This window comes from Heliangelus exortis, chromosome Z, assembly GCF_036169615.1.
Source record: "Heliangelus exortis chromosome Z, bHelExo1.hap1, whole genome shotgun sequence".
NCBI lineage: Eukaryota > Metazoa > Chordata > Aves > Apodiformes > Trochilidae > Heliangelus > Heliangelus exortis.
The window spans coordinates 40238548-40262752 of NC_092454.1; the positions used below are offsets into that span (position 1 = coordinate 40238548).

At 37.2% G+C, this 24205-nt stretch overlaps 1 protein-coding gene across 2 annotated transcripts in view; it reads right to left on the reverse strand.

Annotated features, from left to right (window-relative positions):
• DENND4C (DENN domain containing 4C) overlaps window positions 1-24205 on the reverse strand; it is a 70728-nt gene that overhangs the window by 36764 nt on the left and 9759 nt on the right. For both annotated transcript variants that reach the window (XM_071731317.1, XM_071731316.1), the window contains exons 2-10: window positions 13688-14015; window positions 8130-8382; window positions 7223-7292; window positions 5927-6096; window positions 4259-4500; window positions 3363-3429; window positions 2681-2739; window positions 1117-1261; window positions 587-762 (exon numbers count right to left, since the gene is read on the reverse strand). In XM_071731317.1, the coding sequence (XP_071587418.1) occupies window positions 587-762; window positions 1117-1261; window positions 2681-2739; window positions 3363-3429; window positions 4259-4500; window positions 5927-6096; window positions 7223-7292; window positions 8130-8382; window positions 13688-13998 (1493 nt within the window). In that variant the 5' untranslated portion in view covers window positions 13999-14015. The remainder of the gene's footprint in view (window positions 1-586; window positions 763-1116; window positions 1262-2680; window positions 2740-3362; window positions 3430-4258; window positions 4501-5926; window positions 6097-7222; window positions 7293-8129; window positions 8383-13687; window positions 14016-24205) is intronic.

The window sequence follows — 24205 nt, forward strand, 5'->3', positions numbered from 1 at the left end:
CAATACCTTCAACTTAAGAATAAGGTTACAGACATAATTATTAGCTTGAAAACTTTTAGACTGAGCACGGTCAAGACACCAAATTTCGCTTGACAGGTCACACTAAAAATTAGGCTCTTACAACTTGGTAAAGATATCTTTATTAACACTAACATAAAGTGCAGCAAATGCAAGACAGAATCTTATGCTGTCCTGAAGCATGAATGTTCATACCAATAGTCACTGAACACAATTCAAATTCAAAAGTGGTACGTCAAGGTGAAATTGTAAGCAAAGGTGGGGAATCTTCCTCTTTTCTAGCTTTTGTCCTATTTCCCTTATAAGCTGTACTAGACATGGAAAAACAAACCAGAACACATTACCATTGTTCCCAAATTAAAAACAACAACTGCATCACGTTTTTATAGGCAGCACCAAGTGCTGACCCTCGACTTAGTTAAATTTTAATTTGCTACGAAAGATGAGAAATGTGCAAAAGAACGAAGGACGGAAGAAACGAAACACACTGGATAAAACAGAATTTATCTCCTGAGCACTTCAGCAGTCTCTCCATCTACAGAAAAATGTAAAAACTCCATACACTTACATGTACACCATGTTTGTGTCTAAGTCAATGCACACAATATCCTGTGGTGGATCGTACAGATCAAAGTATCGTGAATCAACTCCAACAATAAATGGAACAGGTGCACTGAGTACGGTGGCCAGAGACAAAGGACAGAGGGGGATGTATGGACATTGCCACTGAAATGGAAATATCATCTGAGGGAAAAATTAAATTAAATCAGCTCATTAAAACAAGACAACAGATACTGTACAGTAAAACGCAGGAGGTTGCATGCAGCGAGCTAAGATTGCTAAAACCCTTGTAACACTGTCAGAGAACAATCTTCAAGTTTTACAATTTATTTACAGCATATCTCTTAGTTATCTAAGCAGAGAAGTTGATCATTCCTTATCGTTACAACAATAAGACGTACTAGGGCACTTCAAATGCTGTTACTGGGAAAACTGATCATCTAGTGCATGAATTTTAGCTTTAAAAATGCATTGTAACAACTGTGGAGTCTGAACTGATTTCTCTCACTGCTGTGCAGAACTTAGTTTTGTACTTACAGCTACTACAGCTTCAGCAACTCCTGTCAGCACAGCTGGTCTAAGAGAATGGAGGAGGATCTTGCCTTCTAGTAATACAAAGAGTAACAGAGTGGCACAGTTTTCAGGCCCAAGGTTCATGAGCAGAGTGCTAAAGTTCGCTCCACTAGCGGTGGAAGAGGAAAGAGAGTAAGAATGTTACTGAATTTATTAAAAATAAACAAACAAACAAAAAACTCCAAACAAATCCACAAGAAAAGCCAGTCACTACTATCAAACCTCTGACAACCATTTAAGACCAACCAGTTGAATGGTGCTAGTACTAACCATGCATGAAATACCTATTTCATAGTTCTCATTTCAGGACCAGACTTGTACTGCTACAAAAAAAAAAAAAACCAACTAAATTCAAAATGTCCTGCAAAAGTAACATGTGCTATATTGAGTTACTGGCGAGTTCTTGTTTTTTATGCCATGAGGTCTCATTTGGGCACAGGCACCTTGTCTCCCTAGCAGTAACACAGATCTAATTGTTTAACCTTTCATGTGAAGGCTTACCTCAGGCAAAAATTATGAACTCAAAGTATCCATTTAATCTTAAAACCACAGTATCAGATTCTAATACTAGTCAAGTAAAATCAATCCACCATTCTGATAGCAACATGCTTTTAATTTCTACATAGAGTTTAGACTCACTTTATCTGTTTGAACTGTGCACATTTAGGAATTGTAATGACATCTGTAAGATCACAGTGATGTAAAATCTGTCCTTAGAATAAGTCCTGACACATTACTTTGCAGTTTGGTGGCGGGCTGCAATATTTCACTTAAGAGGCTGTATTGTTACACAGATGTGACAGAATATGGGCTTCTTCTGTGTACAGAATAGTAAATTATAGTGTCTAAGAGCAGAGGGGGAGAGGGAGAATATTTTGGGTTTTAACTTAAAAACAAACCAAATCATCCAAACAAAAACCCATGCCACAGTTATGGAGAGCTCTAGCCCAGAAAACACAGGCAGCATCCTCAGAGTCTGCATCAACCTCCAAGCACAAGTACAGATTTTCAGGCATAGTTTTGACTTTCCAAGTCAAAGTATTAGCACACTTGTGTGTTGTCTGATTTCACACAACTGCTTGGGGTAAACAACTCTTTTGGATCCAAGACGAGAGAATAAACAAGATAACACTCTATCTGTGTAATTATAAAAAAAAAAAAAAAAAAAAAAAAAAAAGCAAGCTAACTACTCAGGTTCTGGAAATACAAGATATTTACAAGATATTTAAATGCTTTTTTTTTCCCCCTCACAGCTTGCTTCTTCTTTCTGCAGAATTCCTACAATAATCTGGCAATTCATCTTTATTTTAGGATAATTAATAATACTATGCTCCCACAAGGGGCAGGTCTATGTCAAAAAGACAACTACAATACTATTCTCAAGGTTTAATATAACCAAATGTGTATTTAGCCTTCTGTTTACACAGTCTAATAACATTGCAGTAATGTTTGTCTTCCTTCTATGACTCATTCCTACTTGCCTCTGAATTTTTCAAGTAGCATACATTTAAAATATTAATAATGATACCTTAGTGGCAATGGTGTAGAAACTGGCTGAGATAATATTAATGCATCATGGACAGAGAGCTGAAACACAAAAAAATATGTGATTGATACAAACACAGTATATTATTCCTATATAAAGGTATATCCATAATCTCACAAACTGCCTGCCTGAGTGTCACAATGTCAAACAAGAGATGCAAATAAGAAATTATCTTTGGGACTTGTGTTCACTAGGTATTGTATTAGTCACTGAAACAGTTCTCAGAAGTCACAGGAAACTATCTGACTCAGTGTTGAACGTGTAACAGCTGCTAGGTGATTAAACAGCGAAGCACAGGAGACAGTGCCCCGGGGGACTAACCTTGGACCCACAGCAGAGGGCTGCAACAGTGAGAGAAAGGAAACAAATTACCCCCTCGATGAGGTAAGGCAAAAGGCACTCATCAAATGAAAGGGTAACATATGGCAGAAATCTGAAAAGTGCAAGTAGGATGCTGTTGCTATCTGCACTGCCTGAACCCCACAATAGTTTCCTTTGCTAACTCACCACAGGCCTCAACAGTGAAAGAGAAAGGCAATCCATCCATCTCCACCCCTCTCCATTCCACCAGTCGAGTATTCAAAGGAAGAAGCCAGGCTTTCAAAAGCATGAAAAAGGGGCTGCTGTAGTTGTAACGAAAAAATGGAAGCAAGGTTCTGCTTACCTGCACAAGAATCCTTGGCCTTTGTGGTGAAGGGAAAGGTATATTGTGCATAAAATGGGATATGTGCCTGAAACAAAGACAAAAACCATAACTGGGAACTGTTGAGGGATTGAACGTTAATCACATTTTGCAATTACTAGGGTACTATGTTTTAGAAAGGTTGATACAATTTATTTACTGTTTCCATAAGCCAAAGAACCTATTAATGCAATCTAAAACACAGAAACTCCCTTCACTGACATTTCATGCCTGAAAATTAATACTGGCAGTTTCAGATAAGTATGCAAAAAATAAGAACACACAGGCATTTAGGCAAGCTACTCAATATCCTGGGAAGTCTAACCCCACTGTACAGAGTTCCTAACTGTTATTAGCTAAGAGAAACTATATACTGCACTGCCAGTAATATTGTAGGTAATACTATATTTCAGTCAATTTTTAGGGCCATGAAAAGTATCCTCTACACAGTTTACACACACACAAGTACACACAATCTGCACTAGCCAAAGTCCTTGGAAATAGAGGTAGAGATTCATTGCTAATGCAGAGTCCCTGAGCTTGTATTTACCACTCTAAAATGCAGGACTGCAAATGTTACCATGCATGTTTTAGCCCAGCCATCTTCTGTGTTTGAGGTAGCTAAGAGACAGGTAAACATGTCTGACATATTTTAACAGGAAAGCCACAGTAAAATCCAGTTCACTTTTATTGCACTGCAAGAACCACTGCTATTAAACAGAAGCAGTAATAATTTCTATCAGTACAACATAAACTCCACAGTGCAAGCAAGAATGCAGAAAAAAATACACCAGCTAAGTGTGACATGAATAAACCACACTATTTCTTGAGCTGGTATAACTACCTTCCCACATGAACCTGAAAGGTGTTTTACATACTTTTCAATAGGTAGAGGATGAGGTCCAGAGACAGAGAGTTTGTAGATGAACATAAGAAATTTTCGAAATGCTTCAAAGAAAGGCCAGTGTGAGAGAAGACAGATGCATTTGTTGGAGTTGATGGACTTGGTAGTAACCACTTTTCTTTCTACAGCTGTCAGGAGACCCAGCTGCAATTGTTGTTTTTCTGTTAGCAGCTCCCGGGGATAAGGCTCATAAAACTGAATAGCAGCACCATAAACCTAAAATATGAAGAAAAACAGCTGAGCAGACTCTGTATTTACAAACGATTGGGTTTGAAATTCTGAAGTGTCCTTCAGTATTTGATTGTTGAACAGGCATTACAGTGCTTTGCTGGCAGCTTGTGAAATGACTTTTCATTTCTAAAGCATATACAAAGTATCCAAAGTATGCATTGGAATCTTGTGCCTCTCCTCTGTTTTGTTACACTGTCCTCAACAAAGTATTCACACAGTAATTTGACAGGGAAGAAAAGAAAGGGTATGCTGTGACAAAACCTTATCCATTGACAGATAAAGTGAAAACCAGCCAACACCCCCAGTAAATGCTTTGGTCAGTAAAATCCTCTATCATTACCACACTAAACAATAAAATTATTTTAGTTGTGACTTCAGTCATTTCATCAAGCTAAACAGCTATCTTTTCTAATAATCCTTCCCTATTTGTCAGTTTCATAACTCCTGAACTACTCTGGCAAGCTTAGCAAAACGAGAACAGGGAAAGATGGATGCCACAGTATACATTCTCTATGAGAAAAATACTGGTAGCTACTGCACTCCTCCTTGCAAAATATGCATTAATATGTTGGAGAAATACTTTTTCTGCTGTTTATTAGTCAGAGGGAGCTAATCACACATTACAATCATTTATTCCCTCATGCAATTAACACACACACACACACCTACCTGGCAAGCTGAAGCAACAGCTGAGAGAGCAGTCCCCAAAAAGGATGCCCTTGCTTCACAGGTGCACCTGTGTAGAGCTGACACTGCCTTCTTGCAAATGGGCCATCATGCAAGAGATTTCTGGTGCCTCTGTGTGCAGGTGGCCTGACACAGATCTGGCAGAGAGCTCGGGGTTCTGAGCCTGTCACTTCCTGTGACTTCAGCTGCACCACTGGTCTCAGAGCTCATCAGTGTTAAAGTATTTCACATGCTACCTCTCAGCATGCTCTCCCTGTCCTGCAGTTCTCTGGTAACTATTTTACTGTTCGTGTACATAGATACCTACAGAACTCAATTTCACAAATTCACACAGAAGTAGCTTTCAAGGTAGCCATAGGAAAACTGTAACAACTTACATATTGCTAATACATGTGGTACACAGATATCTCTAATATGTAGGCTACATTTCCATTCTCACAGACTTCTTACTTGAAAGAACAAGGAAATACATGTGCTGCAAGTTTAGGTTTTACTAGGTGCGTGGTTCAGCTTACATGAGACTAAACAGCACATACTCTTCCAGCTTATTTCCTGTTTTGATTTACTTTCATCTTACACAAAGGCTTAAGAAATATAATTTTACAAGGGAAGTATTTAACAATTTATTTTGCAGTATTCCTCAAATACAGAAGAATAATGCATACATATCTTCATAGCAGCCATTTGAACTAAACCAAAAACTAGTCACAGTGTGGAGGCATACCTTTTCTGCAGAAGAGCAGGTCAGTACAAATGTTGAGAACACTGGTAGTGGGTATTTGGTTTGGGGGTCCCAGCACTCAATAGTAGCTCCCATAGGAAGGCAGAAGAGAGGCACAGAGTCTGACAGTGGAAAGGACTCATAGTTCTCCTGAGGATATCTAAAAATTAAACCTTCAGAATGGGAGAAGGAAAAGTAAGCACATTTGCGCTGCAGGCTCTAAAAAGTGTAAGCAACATATTTTTCACAACATATGGCAAACTCTGTAGGTTATCTTGACTTCATAACTGAAGATTACATGTGTAGAAGAAGAAAGTCTCTCATTTGACAATAAGATTAAGTCATCCAAGTAACAATGATTTAAAAACTGTGTATGGATACTTCTTCACTCCTTTAGGTAACCACCCAGAGAAACAGTACATAGTCAAATCTAATTAGCAAAGACTTTTACTTTAAACCAGTTGAGAAATACCTGTGCTATTTAAATGTGCCATTGGAATGACTTTTAGTACCCATAAATTCCTATGAAGAAAGTAAAAACATTGGCAATGCCTCCAGTGAAAATAGGATGAGCTGGCTGACCATCCACATTTTCTGCCATTCATTTAAAATACTCAATTTCAACAAATCATTTATTGAGTCTTCAAAATATATCTAACTCTTGCTGGTTTACTACTGCTGTTCATTTAGCTTATTTCATGGTACCCTGACTTCAATGCTTTCCACTTCTGCTTCGTAGTTCACTCCTTTCAAAGGGATTTGGTGCACTTCGTGCTCATTACAAACTCTGGTGAGATTTTTTTGTACTTCTTCAGGAAAACAAAATCTATAGCAATGCATTTAAGTCTGGCTTTTCTAAGATCTTTAAAGAAAAGACATTTTGTCATTTATTTTTCAGAATATTTTCCACACTCTTCAAATAGAAAAAAGTAAATCGCTGTGGAACTCTTGAGAGAAGAAACATTTAACTTTCAAGCTGGACAAAAGATGTTGCATTACTTGTGAGATGTAAAAAGAAATACAAGTAAGGTTGAATAAAATTTTTAATTATTCCTTCTCCATCATCACCAACACAAGAAATACAAAGTTTTCTGTTACATATTAAATGCTTGCTAAAAGCTTCCTGCTGTAGTTCCTCAGGTACTAAACCTGTCATGATGAACTAAATTAATACAGAACAATACTATCCCTATTAAGGCACCTTTTTTTTTTTTCTTTTGGCATTATTTTTTTTTTTCATCGAGGCATTCAGGTCCTTCTGTTAGTTAGTTTAAACAGTTTGCTTTTAAAATTACTTACCAGCTTTATATGCTAAAGAGTTAGAAGCTGGCACAGACTTCTTGTAACAAAGGTATACACTGGAACCCCACTGCAAGACACAAATTTCATTTCAGTATGAGATAAGATTGCAATAGGCAGCAGAAAAATCAATAACAAGCATTTGAATATACTCTTACAAACAAAGCAGACATCACAGAATAAAATCACTGGTTGGCTGCTGAGTGCATGTAAATCATGAAATCAAGAATTCACTCTTCTTATATTTTTTAGATTACAAGATTCACATGAAATAATTACACCACCACACTACTCTTTGACTTACTCCAGCAAAGGATGAGGGAAAAATGAAGCAGATCATTTGCTGCTTCACATTTTCTTTGTTATTTAAAAGGAGACTCTTACAGGAACCTCATCAGTGAATGTGAAACTCTAAACATCATCACTTGAAGATTTTATTGATTTGCACAGTGCTTTTGCAGTTTGACTAAATATACCACCACTTGAAAAAAAATCTCATTTTTTCATCCTAAGTAAACTAAATGCAAAACAGACTAAATAAAAGCAAACTGACTGAAAAACAACAGTAATAATAATTCCTGCATCTCTTAGTAACATCAGCACTATTAATAACTAAGAAAAAAGCACTTGTGATTCATCATGAATACTGGCATCAAGGGGGGGCAGAGAAGGATTGTTAAGAAATAAAAAAATTCCATCGCACTACTCCTAAAGAGCACGTAGACATGAACATGCCAACTGAAGTATTGAGTAATCAGTATGAAGAAGCAATTACTTAACATGAAAGGAAATCAGATCAACAAAACTGAAGTCTCGTACATGGTATGTAGAATGAGTGGATTATGACATAGTGGTAGAATGCAATTATAACACTCCTAAGAAGCTGATGGAGTTTTTAAATACTCACCATGCCACAATTTAAATTTTTATCAACTTTACAGAATGTATGAGGAGGGGTTTCTCCTTTGCTGGTAATGATAACACAGATATCTGTAACTGCCAATGAATTCTGAGGTCGTACTGGAGGAGCCCGTCGATACGTGATGAAGATGCGCTGGGAAGAAGCTGAACTGTTGTTAACGTTAGCACAGCGACCATAAGGAGTAGCCTGAATCACCTCACAGCCTGGAATAATGCGGTCCTTCCCTTCATACAGAACTCTGCAGACAGGAATGAAACAAAATATTACGTGCATTCATATATACGCGTATGAAGTTACTCAGACAAGTTCACAGAATTTGCCAATGCATTCTAACTTGCATTTGAGATACTGTCTGTTGTCATGCATGACTTGAGGCAATGAAACTGTTCAGAAGCATTAATGTATTGTAAGAAATCTCTGTGGTAACAAATGTCAACCATGGAAAAATAAAATCAGCTGCACTGGAACGGATATAGTTATGGAATTAGTAGGAGTGCTGCGCTATCAATGAAAACTGAACACAGAGAAATCTTTAAATTGCTTGCACACATGTTAACTGATAATTTCCTAAAATTTTTTTGCATCAAGAAAATGTCGGGAAAGTCATCTCAAGCTAGCCTATTTATCTTTTTAAGGAATGTTGTGGGGAAACAAAAAAAAAAAGTCTGCTCCCTAGATGGATCTTCACAGAAAAAAAACCACCCAAGCCCAGTCCTGACTTATGCTTACACTCTGAATAGCACTTCCTAAAGGTGGAGAAGGGGGGCAAAAGCTCCATTCTGCAGAAAATAAGAAATAATAACTCTAGCTGACTGTAATCCTAGAAAGCTAGACATAACATACACGCCAGAACAGCAACACTCATGCTGTACCTGAATTTTTTGTGCAGATCACTATTTTAGATCACCATATTTTTAACAAAAAAGAAAGATCCTTCACAGCTTCACAGCAGCAAAATGAGCTAAAGCTTCACACTGATCTTTCCCAATGTAAAGCTATTAGGAACTCATCACAAGAAGAAATCAAACACAAGTAGAAGTCAAACCATATATCACTACATATATTAAACGCAGAGCAAGCTTTATCTCCCATTCCACACCCAAATAAGCAATGGTTCAATTTGCTTGATTCTCTGCTTTATGTCCAGTACTTGCCACTTTCAAATGAGTTTTCAGCTCCACAACACATGGCAAGATTTAAGATAAAGGTAACACATTAAAACTTCATATTTTGTGACCTGCACTCCCCATGTGTCATCCAGCACAACTTCACTTTAAAATAAAAAAATAACTAATCAATTGTCTATTGCTGTCCTGAGATAACCCTGGTTAAATGTTTGGCAGACTACTAATAAGTATGCATTGAAAACTTCAGTCATGTGTTTAAGCTAAAGAAAAAAAAGTAAGTTTTTCTTCCAGCTCAAGCATTTCTCAGCATTTAAAAAAAAAATATATATACCATTAACATTCCCAAATTACTTAAATACTACTGTTCATCTTTAAACTGGACTATGCAAATATTATTCTGATGCCATAGAAAAAACGTGTATCTTGTTGCAGTATTGAGGATATGCACAGGGTAGTCTTAGAATACTGGAATAAAGCAAAAAAAAATCACACAAATTGGAAGTACGTTAATGCAGCTATCAGACTGCCATATAAATTTATGCAGCTAGTTCATGGAGAACATTATTCCTGCCTTCAATAATAGTCAGTTGTAAATAGTTGTAAATAGTCTGATCCTCACCCTCCTGCTGTATTTAAGACAATGTGTTATCTCAGGTTTTAAACCAGCCTAGCACAAATACTTCCCATCAAAAGCAAAAAAAAAAAAAAAAAAAAAAAAAAGCAACTCTCACCAGTACCATTTCCTGACCACTGAATTTAAGAAAATTTAAGAGTTTATACCTTGGTCTTGGATCCTAAGCGTGCTTTATTTGCTACATTATTTTATTTACTTTAGCGTAAAGTTTCATTTCAAGGAAAATGTAGCCTACAGGTCTTTCTTACAAAGAACAAAAAATCTTATTACCTCTTCATAAGGCTATTTCACATTGTACAAGGAAGTTTTCTCATGACCAGTTTTACTGATTTAAAGGTGTTGTTTGATACATCAGATAACAGAGTTTAGAAAAAAGATGCTACCTTCTTGCAGCTGTTGAGCTAAAAACATTGAACCACAGAAAACTCTGCTACAGGATAACAATTTCAAAATAGGTGCACTGCAAATTGCAAATTGCAAATTGTATTGTGTGAGGCTGCTCCCCAGATTGACTTCTCCTCTAGGTCCAGCCACATTTCTGCATCTAACAGTTCTTATACAAAATAACTGTAACAACTCTTGCAGTATGCAAGATATGAACAGAGGAACAAAAAAAAAAATATACTAGACAGGAGGAGGGACAGATAAACACTGTGTTAAGCAGAGGGAAAAGATTGACTTATATTTTATTTCTACTGCTACCACTATTATTACTTGTCTAAGCATACAAGTTATCAGTTTCATCACTATTATCCAAAGCTGTTTAAAACACCCAACTGCAGTTTTCACACCGGTGGGATTTAAGGAACAACAGAAAACGCTGGCTGTGAAGAACATCTTCCATTTCCTATTATGCGTCTTGAAATTTGAGTCAACTTTCATTTTTTAAATACATCTCTAGCAAAGAAAAACATATGTTCAATCAATAGTCCTGCAGGTATTTTCACAAACCAGAATGCACAGTGAGATGGATCCTTGGCATGGTATCACCAACCAAAACAAAGCTTCCCATACCAGTTTAAAAAAGCCCCAGTATTCCTTTACTTACACAATGCACTTTACCTAACTTTTGCACTACTCAGTAACAAAAGAACCTTTGCTTCAGACAAGAAGTCTGATGTCCTTTCTACAGTAAGGGTTACAAACTGCAAAACCACATACACTCCAAAAGCATTTTCCTATTAGGTTTTGTTCCATTTAAGAATCAAGTGCTAGAACTCTACCATAACCATAACTCAGGTGTAAGACAAAGATCTTGTTTCAAAGTCTCACTGCCGCCTAAACCAAAACAATTCTCAAATCTCAGTCCTTGTCTATTTCTGGAACATCAGCCAAAATATCAGTTAGGAAGGCAACAGAATGACTAGTAGCTCAGCTATTTATAGACACATAAGCTGCAGATACTACATTTTACACCGCTATGTAGGGAAAGGACCTCAGAGATCTCTTGTCCTAGGATCAAACCTTCATTTTTCCAACCAAAACCAGCCACAGCAAATGCAACATCTAGAGGCACTGTACATGGCCTAAATATATGTAAGTGAACACCTACATCAGAAGTCATTCCAGCAGCTTACTGATATTTCAACTTAAAAACCAGAGGAAGAATAGGAAGGAAAGAGGATGAAGGGCACAGAAATACAGAACATAAGGACAATGGCAGAGAATCAGTATAGCATGCTCTCATCCCCCTTCAAACAGCATTTGTGTAATCAGTTTCCCTAAAAATAATCCTGAAAGAGACACAAACACTTTTCACAAATTGTATGAATGCTCTGACTGTAAGATAAGTCACCTTTATATAAATATATGCATACATCTGGGACAGAAGACTATGGATTTTTCTCTTTCAAGGCATATAATTTTTCCCCTATGTACTACCTCCAGTCAGCACACCAGCTGACTTATTGGGTATTTAAGGATCGAAGATAAAATATTCTTTCATGTTTGGTTTTTAAATTAAAAGATTAGAGAACAGCACAAACCAGTTTTCAGACTGTAAACACATCTCTTGCCCAAACTCCATGACCATTTGAACACAATGAAATCCACATGAAAAAGCAAACAACTTGCTCTAATCATCTCCTGCACATGGCTGCAAAACAGCAGGGGGGAAACTTTCATATGCATCATTGCTCAGACTGAAAAGCCTGCCATGATTTGTTAGGTGTGACACCCTAACTAGATCTCTGTATAACAAAATATAGAATAAATGCTACTACAGAATAAACACCACCGTTTTCCAACAGCTTTAAAAACTATCTCTGCTAGCCAGCCAACTATTTGCCTCTTTTGTTTATCAGGCATTCACTATGAAATCTCGCCAGGCATTCAAGTTCTACAAGGTGTGGGAGCCATGAAAATAAACATGTGCTAGCTGTCAGTACAATAAAGTCACACACGCTGAAGACTGATGGTTCAGGGATCCCTTTGAGGAATCATTCCCTCCAGAAATTCTTCTTTTAGCTAAAACTCACTGAAGATTGACATACCACCCAAAAAATAACTTCATACTCCAATTCTACACTGTCAAATCCCATTGTAACAAATCCTACAGTATGAGTCATATACACGGAAAAAAATTATTTGAAAAATCAGTTTCGCTGAAGATTATTAGAATATAGTTTAGAGGATCAAGGTGGACTAAATGAGAACATAGCAGGTTAATTATACAACTGGAACCATAATCCTTGGAACAGAAATCTTGCCATGCAAGTAACTTCATTACTAAGATTTCACTATCAGTTTCTTCCTGACTGGACTCTACTTGTCAGGAGTTATTCAAACCGTAGGTCAAAAGTGTGCTATGTAGACCTCGTGTCTGACATGCTTAAACTTAAAAATCAAAGTGACTAAATTTATTACAGCTTACGTATAGATGTAAGTGTTTTATTTTACTATTAAAAATTAAGTAAGATAAAACACATACATTCCTTATTGTGCCATCATTTTAACAGTTCCCTTCACTCATGCTCTATGTGTTCTCTACATTACATCCCCTGTAATTTTACAATATATGTATCCATCAGAAGTGCTACCTGGAGCAATTTAGACAATATCATGGTGCTGTATGAATTGTTACAGACGGAGCATTACCTCAGTGTGCTAAAAGCATAGATTATAATATTCACCACTTCAATATCTTGGGGCAATTTTGTGATCTTGGTACTAAATAGTTACATTAAACTCAGTATTTTATGAGAAACAAAATTATTTCAGAGCTTCCCTGCCTGGTTGCCCCCCTCATTTATTAAGCAGAGAACACTAATAATATCTAAGGTTTTCAACCACTGTACTAGTAACTCTTTAGGAACTTATGACTCAGACATAAAAAAGCATCAAAGTGGTAATTTTTGTTTTCTCAAGTAATCACTTAACTGTTAAGCATGGGGTTTTTTTGATTAGCACTATGCCATTTCTATAAATTAATTTTGTACTATTCTCTCACCTTTCATAAAACTGCATCAGAGAACTTAATTTCTTATACTTGATTTGCTTCATCTACCTCTGTCTCCATATATACATTAATGTATATTGTAATTTTTAAAGTGACATTATCATTAATTTTAAAAAGACAAATTCACTAGAAGGCTGACATTTTTTGCAACTTATTTCAGTAAGAAAATACTACACAGATACACCACGATAAGCAACACATATTGTCAAAGATTATCAATGACAATAGGTTTTAAAAGTTCTCACTTCTGTTTTCATCATCATCTGTGAAGAGCAAGATTTGAACATGGCTGAAGTAGCAACTTGAATTATTATAGAAATCTCACCCAATGTCAGTAAGGGGTGGCTTGTCCCGGCCTCTCTTGTAGCAAAGAAAAAGTTCAGGACTCTTTAGACTTCCATAGTTTAAGTTGGCTTGAAGGGCTGTAGGGGTGGCTTCAACACAGGTGTATCCCTCTGGGACAGTTTCACCAGCTGATTTAATTATCACAGCAATGTCAGTAATTGGAGCCTTTGGACCAGTTGACTTTGTTTCATGTCTGCTTATTTCTTGGTCCAGGAGGGTTGCAGTATCTGTATCAGTGAGTCCAGCCACTACAAAATAGTCAGCCACTCGTGGACCTTTGTCTTCTATCATGGTTTCGTCAGTATTTCCTGGGAAAAATAAAGACAGAGGAATCAATCAGATGCTCTGCTTTCAGACTAAACCCCTTCCATCAACAAGTAGGACAAATTAAAACATTTAAAGAAATTCTTGCAAATTAAAAAAAGTCCTACATAGAGATCTTTTCACAATTCTGGGGAAACTCCAAAATAAACATCAATTTCTGCTACTCAAAAAGATAGTACTGTTAGTAATTGGATTTCAGTTCTAGCACGGTAAAACTAGTAATGTTTTAGCAAAAGGAAGTTTAAGATAAGTTAAAGAAGAATTCAAAGCTCCCAACTCAACAGCCACACAGAAACTTGCTTAGCTTTTAGTTACTAGACCCTTCAAGCTTTTCCAGGCTAAAAACTAATGCAAGTACCCTACATAAAAGCATCTATACTTTTCTGTCATTGCTAAGTGAGCAATGCAAATACAGAATTGTGCTGGGCTTTTTTTTTTTCTTGTGAGAACAATTTCAAGTATAGGCTCACTGCTTTCTCTTCTGCACATTTCATCCATTTTGTTTCATAATCTAGACCTAACAACACAGCAATGAGACACGCAGCTGGCAACTGTAACATATGGAAGTCATTTACAAAAATCACACATCCAAACCCACATCTCATCAGCTAATCAGGCAGTATACTGCTCAGCTGCATATTCTAGATCTGGAAAGTTTTCCTCCCAGTGCCAGTGATGTTCACAAAGCATATGATTTTTAAGTGGTGAAACAAAAGTTTCTTTTAAAAGCAAACTAGCTGACAGACTATGCTCAAATTTCACTATTTCAAGTACCTGATCCCATCAAATACCTATTTTTTAAAAAGTTCTGTAAGAAATATTTAAACAGCACTTGCTAAACAATAAATCCGAATACTTCAGGGACCCATGGACCACCTTATTTTAGGTACCCACGTTTGTATCACCTTGATTCTGGGGATTCCATCTAGAAAGATAATCAAGACAGGGAATCTGATTACAAGCTTTGAAAATAAGATTGACACAGCTGCCAAAGTCCCACCTACCAAGGAAAGGTAATCTATGCATATTATTAAATAATAACTACACCAAAACTGAAGTTTCTTGTATTTAGAATCTCCTGGTCTGATAACTGCAGAAACATTGCCCTCTGCTAACAGAAAGGTGGTTTGGCACAGACAGTATAATCATATTCCCTGCAGCCTCATTTGTCCTCCTGTTCCTACCCTTCTCTTTCACACTGAAATTATATTAGTAGCTATTTTCCATCTTTACACATTACAAGACTTCTAAAACTTGTTACTGAAAGCATTCTGAGCCTTCAGCTGAAGGGAGTTGCAGTTATTCATCCTGCACCCTTGCTAAGAAATCTTATTGTAAGATCACACAACTTAGGTGCCCATCATTATATTACAAGGTGCTGTAACACGAGGTGAAAGTAGGGAGGGAAAGGGAAATAACTATGCAAATCTGTAGTATATCTATACTCCCACTCACTCAATTTTTTATCTTCTAACACTGAAAAGAAAACTTTTCAAATACTTTCAAACCTGAAAGAAGAATATCTATGCTGCTCAAAAGACTCTTCTGCAGTATTTTTCTACTATGCCCTTCACAGCATTACTTCAGTGTCCTCTGAACACTTTCACTAACACGATCTGTAGGGTAATCTCTAAACAGAGATCCTGGACACAGAAGTGTCCAGCTCCTCTGAAAAGGGAAAAGTCATGGGACAGCTACTCACATGACTGAGTAAGCAGACCTAAACTATATGATGTATCAACGTTAACAATAAAAGGTTTATCATATTTGTCAGGTGCTCTGTGTTTAGGTCTCCTGAAAAACAAGAACGTTACTCCAAAGCCATAGCCACTTGTGAGGCTTCTGAATCACTTTCAGCCTCAGAACTTGCAGCAAGCAGTTTACCCCTCTTACTATCTTAAACAACATGGAATGAGTGAAAAAGTCTTTTACATGTAAGCAAATCAGCACGAAATGCTAGGGTAATGGCTTCAACTTAATCTTGTGTCAATTGGTGCTTCCTCATACTGCCACTGCACATTCACACCTTCCCTTTTGTCCAGAACCACAGTTTGTACAACCATGTAATTAACTGGAACACCTAATTGCTCCAGCTGAACTCTGGCAGGGACTGTTCAGAGTTCAACCAGAGCAGTTCTCCAACAATTCACTGTGTCAGCACAAAAGCAACTACAGTATGTCCCTTTCAGCAGCAGCACTGACTTGCAGAGGATTAATCATAAAACTGTGAAGTCTAAGATGTTTCAGCTTGCCTCTCAAATGCTTGGACTTGCTCAAAGAGCTGCAAAAAACCCAAACAAAATTAAAGAAATAAATAAACCAAACTCTCTCTGTTCTCCTTAAAACAAAGTCCTACACCAGAGTACCTTGTAATCCAGGGAGCACTGTTTGCACTTGACATATGTGAAACCAAATTACAGGATCAAGCTGCTAAAAATAGCAAAATAGTTGGCATCATATAAATGTTTTTATTTTAAAAAACAAAATCTTTGTTAAATGATCCAGCCTTTTATTACCTGCTACATGTTCACATAGCTGAGTATCATGTTCTCTCAATGCGACATTAAAATCATTGCCCATGCTTACTTTTATCACACAGACTAGGAAATAAAACAGTGAAGATAACAGCATAAAATGTCAAAAATCTCACACCAGTTTGTATTTATAATCACAGCTGCAGTTCCTGGAATTGAGCTAATGTTACCCCTGAAAGTTTCTTAAAGTAAAAATTTAGCTTTCCAGGGTAAACAGAGGGGGAAAAAAAAAAATAAAGGTTTTTGAAGGTTAGAATGCAAATTAAGAGAGTCCATTCCCAAATTTTTAACAGTGGCAATCAATAAAACTGTTGCAACTAGTTGCTACAGAGAATACACTTATATCTATGATTTTATATTTTTCTCTAAGCCATGGCTATATTTTACTTCACAGAAACTCTATGTAATATGTGGCAGACAAAATTCAGTCACCAGAGAATTCAGCTGAGAAGCTTGGCACAGAAGCCTCATATGTCAGCACATCTAGTGAGTTTTCAAAATGTCCTAAGTCCTCTAAGTGAGATGGAAAATAGTTCCATCTCCAGAAGGATAAGGGAAATAAGATTTCAAGTAATCAGTATAACTCAGCTCTTCAAGAATTTATTCTCCGGCTTCAGAAAGATTTAGAGTTTCAGGATCTCTCAAAAGAGGCCTTAAAGTAACAGCTCTTAATTAAGCCATGGGTGTCTTCTTTAATGCAGTAGCTTTGTAAATATAAGACACTAAACTACAAATCAGCAAGCATTTAGTACACCTAGCCTTTACCCAAAAAAATCACAATGGTCTCAAAAGTCTCCTATTTCTTCATCCACGAGCATGCTACTACCTGAAAAAAAACCTCACAACATACTATACACAAATCGAAAGAAGTTTTTCTCAAGTTTAGTTTTCATCTCAGAAATCTCTGAAATGGAGTTAAACTGTGTTTACAGAAATGCTACTAGTTCCAAAACTCTTCTCTCACTTGTCCACTGGAGAAAAAATTAAATCAAATCAGTAAAAGCCTAAGATCAGAGACATGGCAGGCAATTTTGTAGTAAAAACACAATTGAACTTACAACTGAAGAAACACAAACTGCAGTAAGTAGCACTGAAGTAACTGTATTACCTTTTACTATGCCCCCTTGAAAAGGCAGATGGCTTTTTAATGGTTCTGTGTAAGAAAGACCAACTCCTATAATCAATGACCTTTTTCTTCAGTAACCATGTGAAGACTCAATTAAAATATTCTTGACCCTAAATCACAAATAAAAATAAAGCCATAGAGCTTTTTCAGCCTATTATAAATGTAATCAAAGTCCAGAAAGACATTTAACTAAAAGTACTAGTGATACTAGTGAACAGATGGTGAAAGGACTGCAATTATAAAGTTGATTTTGCAAGTGATTACTGACAAACATGTGACTTTGCAATTCATTAAACTCACTTGCATTTTCTTTCAGATGCTGACAGTGCCCAAAACCTACTACTGACCAAGTGCTCGCTCGCTGTGTGTAAGCCTATAGCGTGCATATGCAGATGACTGAAGAACTTAGACAAGACGGGATACTTCCTCATAACTTAAAATATTTTTATAACCAGGCTGCATAGGAAATAAGTTTTATTACAGACTGAATAAATAACTTCAGTACTTTTTGTGCACTGTGGCTGAAACATGTGTTTTGTAAATAGCTGGCACAGTTTCTTAAGCAAGGCAGATGTTAAACACAACTCAGGACTTCTCCAAAAATACTTACTTTTGCAAGTGAATTACATTTGGATATTGGCAGTAAAGAATTTAAAAGAAACATGCATATGCACTCTGCTCCAAGACAAATTCCTGAAATAAAGTGGCCTAAAGATCAGGGAAGACACTTGATTTGCTAAAATAATTTTACAGAGAAAGACTGTACTTGATGGGCACAAGAAAGTGTGTCAGGAGGTTATCTGCAACACTTGGAAAATTTTGTGGCTACAATCTGAGTGAGATATATTACTTCATTTTTCAACCACTGTACTAAGACAAAACTCCACAGACAACACAAGGACTACTTACCACAGGCATCCTACTCCCCAGTACAAAATTTCATAAGCTGCATAACCAAGTCAACTGTGCAGCTGATAAGGCAGCTTTTTCTATTATTTCCAGTGAACTAATCAGAAGAGAGAAAGGGAAGGCAAAGTTTACTTTTCTGAAAAATCAGAGAGAAACTTTCCTTGCTGTGGTAGAAAAAGGACAGCTCTGAGTTTTCATACAAACTATTCTTTTACCTTGTCCTGAGACTAAATAACATCATTGGTGAAGGGGTGGCAAGAACAATGTTTTGCTTTTGTATAGAAGAATTGTCATTGATGCTTAAGTTTATACCACAGCAACCAGTGCAGAATTTCTTTTTAATTATGGCTTTGGAAATGACTCTCAATCACACTTAAAGCATTACATAATATGCACACCTGTTAGACACTTAAAGTACGTCAACCGCAAAGGAGCAAGGTTCTTGGGATAAAGCAGTAGCAAATACTTATTAAAAATTAAAACAGCAAGAAATTAAGGCAAGATTTGTAAGTATCTCTAAATGTGTTGGAAGAAGCTAAGTCACTGTCATACACAGCAAGGAGGGCCTTCCTTCTGTACACATTTCAAATACTAGAATCACAGAATGGTTTGAGTTGTAACAGAGTGTTAAAGATCACCAAATTCAACCCCTTTGCCATAGTCAAGGACACTTTCTACTAGACCAGGTTGCTCAAAGCCCCATCCAACCCGAACACTTCCAGCCAGGAGGCAGTCACAGCTTCTCTGGGAAATGCTGCCAGTTACTCACCACCCTCAGGGTAATAAATGTCTTCCTACTTTCTAACCTAAGCCTACTGTCTTTTAGTTTAAAATTGCTGGCCCTTATCCTGTCACTATACACCTTGAAAACAAGAAAAAACCTACATAGCATTTTGGAACAGTAGTAAAGATAAATGTATGACAAAGTTGGTGTGAGGAAACTGATTATGTTGATTTTAAAAATCAGCAATTTTTTGCAAAAATAGGTGATCTTAAATCAGAAACCATAAAGTTTAGTTACTTGTGACAGGAGACAGTAGAACCTGGAGGTCTGAACTTAGCATGTTTGACCAGCAATGAGGATTTCGATACTTAAAGAGTTCTGCCTCTGGGACTGTTTATAAAAATCAAATCTAAACTCAAATGCTAAAGCTGTCAACCTGAAAGGAAAAAAAAAAAAAAAGAAAAAAAAAAATTCCCACCATGCCCCCTCTAGCATGTTCTGAAGTGCCTCATCTACACAGTGTTTTAATACTTCCAGGGATGATTACTCCACCATCTCCATAGCCTAAACCTCCCTGATGCAACTTCAGGCCATTTCCTCTAGTCCTATTGTTATTTAATTGAGAGAAGAGGTCAGCCCCCACCTTACTACAATCTCCTTTAAGGTAGTTGTAGAGAATGATAAGGTCTCCCTCTCAGCCTCCTCTTCTCCAAACTAAACATTTCCAACATCCTCAGCCTCTCCTCATAGAACCTGTTCTCCAGACCCTTCATCAGCTTGGCTGCCCTCCTCTGAACTCACTCCAGCACCTCAGTGCTGGAGTTCTTCTAGTGAGGGGCTCAGTTCTTGTAGTGAGGGGCCCAGAATTGAGCACAGCATCTGAGGTGTGGTCTCACCAGTGCTGAGTACAGGGGCAACATCACTTCCCCTCTCCTGCTGGCCACTCTATTTCTGATGAAAGCCAGGATGATTTTGGCCTTCTTGGCACACTGCTGGATCATATTCAACCGCGTATTGACCAACACTCCAAGGTCTTTTTCCACCAGGCAGCTTTCCAGCCACTCCTCCCCAAGCCTGTAGTGTTACATGAGGTTGCTGTGAACAAAGTGCAGGACTCAGCACTTGGCCTTGCTAAACCTCATACAACTGGCCTTGGCCCATTGATCCAGCCTGTTCAGGAACCTCTGTAGAGCCTCCTACCATCATGCAGGTCATCACTCCCATCCAACTTCGTATCATCTGCGACTTGCTGAGGAAGCACTCAATCCCCTCATCTAGATTGTTGATAAAGTTATTGAAGAAGACAGGCCCCAAAACTGAGCCCTGGGACATACCACTAGTGACAGGCCACCAACTGGATTTAACTCCACTGGCTACAGCTCTCAGAGCCTGGCCACAGAACCCGTTTTACACCCCTGTCTATGCCATGATTTGCCAGCTTTTTTAGAACACTGTGAGAGACAGTGCCAAAGGCTCTACTAAAGTCCAGGCAGACAACATCCACAGCATTTCTGTCATTCACTAAGCAGGTCACCCAGTCACAGAACAAGATGAGGATGGTCAAACAGGACCTGTCTTTCCTGAATCCACTCTGGCAGGCCCTGATCCCCTGGCTGTTCTGCACTTGCTGTGTGAGAGGACTCGAGATGAACCCTCTGCATAATTTTTCCAGGCACTGAGGTCAGGCTGACAGGCCAGTAGAACCCCAAACCTTCCCTGCAGACCTTCTGGTGTCGGGGCATCACACTGGCAAACCTTCACTCATCCACTTCAGAGATTCCTTCCTTCCTTCCCTGTTAACCAAGACAGTTGATAAATGATGTAGAGAGGCTTGGCAAGCTCTTCTGCACCTCCATCAGTACTCTTGCATTGTTTGGGCCTGTTTTTTAACTACTCCCCAGTTGTATTTCATAGCAGAAAAATAAACACAGTGAAGGAGTTTCTCAATGTTAACTGTATTCAGTAAAACAGAATGATTGCTTTTGTTCTAATTGCCTAAAATTTTCTTTGTTTAAGTAGCCTTCAAGACATGGAAGTTACTACTTGAAGCCACTTTGAAAAGCAATGCACTTACAGACTATACATGGCAATGGAAACTTCAGACTTAAAAAAAAAAAAAAAAAAAAAACAACCCAAAATACAGATATAATCTATGATTCTAGCACACTTACATACCCACACAAGCTAAAATATAAACAGCTTTTTCAAAAAAAGACACAGATAGTGCCATTTGATAATCATAGTGTACTGAGGTATACACAAAAGGTTCCCAGTGACCTTACACTCCAGTTGCTTGTACCTTCCAGCACATCTTTATGACTGTCACTTGCTTCAGTATGACTCTTCATACCACACTCACTGTTAAGCAAGTCCATTTCTACTTAGGTAACTGTGGAACTTCAGCTAAGACATTTCAGTTCAGTGCATGTGGGATTGCAGAAATCAGATCTTGTGTATGCATCACAGATGGTTTACTAAAGAGTAGAACACTACAGTCTGGATTATTCAACTGTGTTAAATGAGTTCAGATGAACCAATGTTATCAAATGTTTAACATGTCATCAGCCACACACAAGGCAGTAACATGGACACATCTGTACAAGAGTTCTACAAAACACCTTTTATTGTGCATAAGAACATACCATGAGTACATATACACAGATATATATATACACACACCACAACAAAAGACAAGGTAAGGAAGCACTAATGGTATGCTTGAAGCATACCATTAGGACTGATAAGGATTTAAACAGAAAAGAAAGTATTCCAGAGATTATTAGCCGCTGACAGTAACTTCAGAAAAATAATTCCTAGGCTGCATTTAAAGACTCTCTTTTTTTGAATAAATATCACAGTCACAAATTATGCAATTAAATAACAGTTACAGTTACTTAACTAAATCACATGCATATTAGAAAAACTAGAGTTGCAAATAACTTCATAGGCATACAATGCCCACAGTTGACCTGTCTTACACAACAGCTGTGGAAATGGAGTGTCTGGATGTCACCCGTGACTGGACCTGAACATTCACACACGCAAACATAGGACCATTCCTTCATAGCAATTCTCAAGTTAATATCTGCAAATGTGATGGCTGAACAATTGAAAGAGGTTACAATCTACATGAAGATTATCTTCAGGACAAGATGAAGGGAAAAAGGGTTGCCAACTACATTTAAAGAAGTATTGCCATAGAATGGCTTTTATCAGTTAACTGTACTCCAAGGTCTGGTATTGCAAATTTTGTGTTCAAATAGCTGAAGTGTGGCAAATTTGCCCATATTCAAAGAAAAAAATATACTAGTTGTACTAGATCTGACAGCACCCAAACATAAATATGTCATAAAATGAATGTAACCAGCTCCCTGACAAAGTCTTATAAAGCCTTCCAAACAGGCATTAGCACTACAATTGAAACACCACATCAAATCACCTCAGGTAAGAAATTCCTATGGAAGCAAAGGCACCAAGGCTAGAAACAATTTGATGGAGCAGCTGTCTTTTTTTTTTTTTTTCCCTCACCTGTACAGAAAAACAGTTCTCAGAGCACCAGATGTATACAAACTGCCAAAGTTTGAGAAAAAAATCACTTCTGCTTTAAGCTACTGAAATTCCAACAGAGCCCTACAATTAATATTGGGGAAAAAAACCTGTATTTTATAAATAGATTAAATTAAAAAAAAAAAAAATCAAATTAAAAAAAAAAATCTTAACATCACTTTAGCAAACATACTTAAAACTTTAGGACCAAAGACTAAAACAACACAGGTCAAATGAAAACATCTTTTTCATATTTTTAACTATAATTTCCATTATGGATCAAGATATCCATAAATCTTTAAAACTTGACTAAGACAAGTATTTGGTATCTTGTTTGGGGGATCTGTGACATTTTCACAAGAGACACTAAAAAAATACACCATCCATTTAATGTGAAAGACATCTCTGTATTCTTTCAACTTAGTTACTCTTTTCAATTCCAGACCATGGGCTTTGAAATGATGCAAAAGCATACTTCATATGAAGAAGAGGTGGTGAGGAAATAAACTGACTTTTGCAAATCCAGTATCAGAATAAGGAATGATTATACAGCAGTAATTCTCTAGTTTTGTAAACCATACACAGTTCACCATTGAAGCATCAATTTTTTTTTCCGAAGAGGCCTTACAGCTTTCCAATATGTTTTAGAAACAAATGGAGAACATTTTAAAACAATGTATCATTGCCCATTACCCTGAGCTGTCTTTGCATTTTATATGTTCTCCTGTCCTGTATGCAAAACATTATCAAAGGAAGAAGGGAAACTAGTCACAAATTTTCAGCTTGATATTCAATAAATTTGAATTATTTGGAAAGCACACAAAATTAATTTGTTTTTCTGACAATCAAAAAAAAAAAAAAAATCAATCTATCACTGCCCCCAACAGTGGGGCCATGATGTTATGATTTAAATTACTGTATCAAACATAACAAAACTTTAAGAAGCAGTTTTGTGATAGCAGCATAACAAAACTTGCAGAAGGAAAGTTTTGTGATACCAATTTGAACAGCTACTTATGAATTACAAATGACTGAAAACACCACTAGGTTAATGGACCCTGTGACCCATGATGCTCAGAAGTATGAAAATGCCCCTCAAATAAATCCAACAGGGGAAAGAAAAAAAAAAAAAAAAAAAAAAAAAAAAAAGAACCAGACTCCAGACAATTTCTACCATACCAAACAATTCAAGTTTTCCTATTGTACAATAACTTCAAGTTGTCCAGTAGAATAGAAATGGAACAGCTACAAATATGTGAGGCCAAAAACAAACTCTCAAGTGGCCTTTAGAGTCCGGAGGAGAAGCAGCTGGAATCAGTGAAGGCAAGTTTGGTA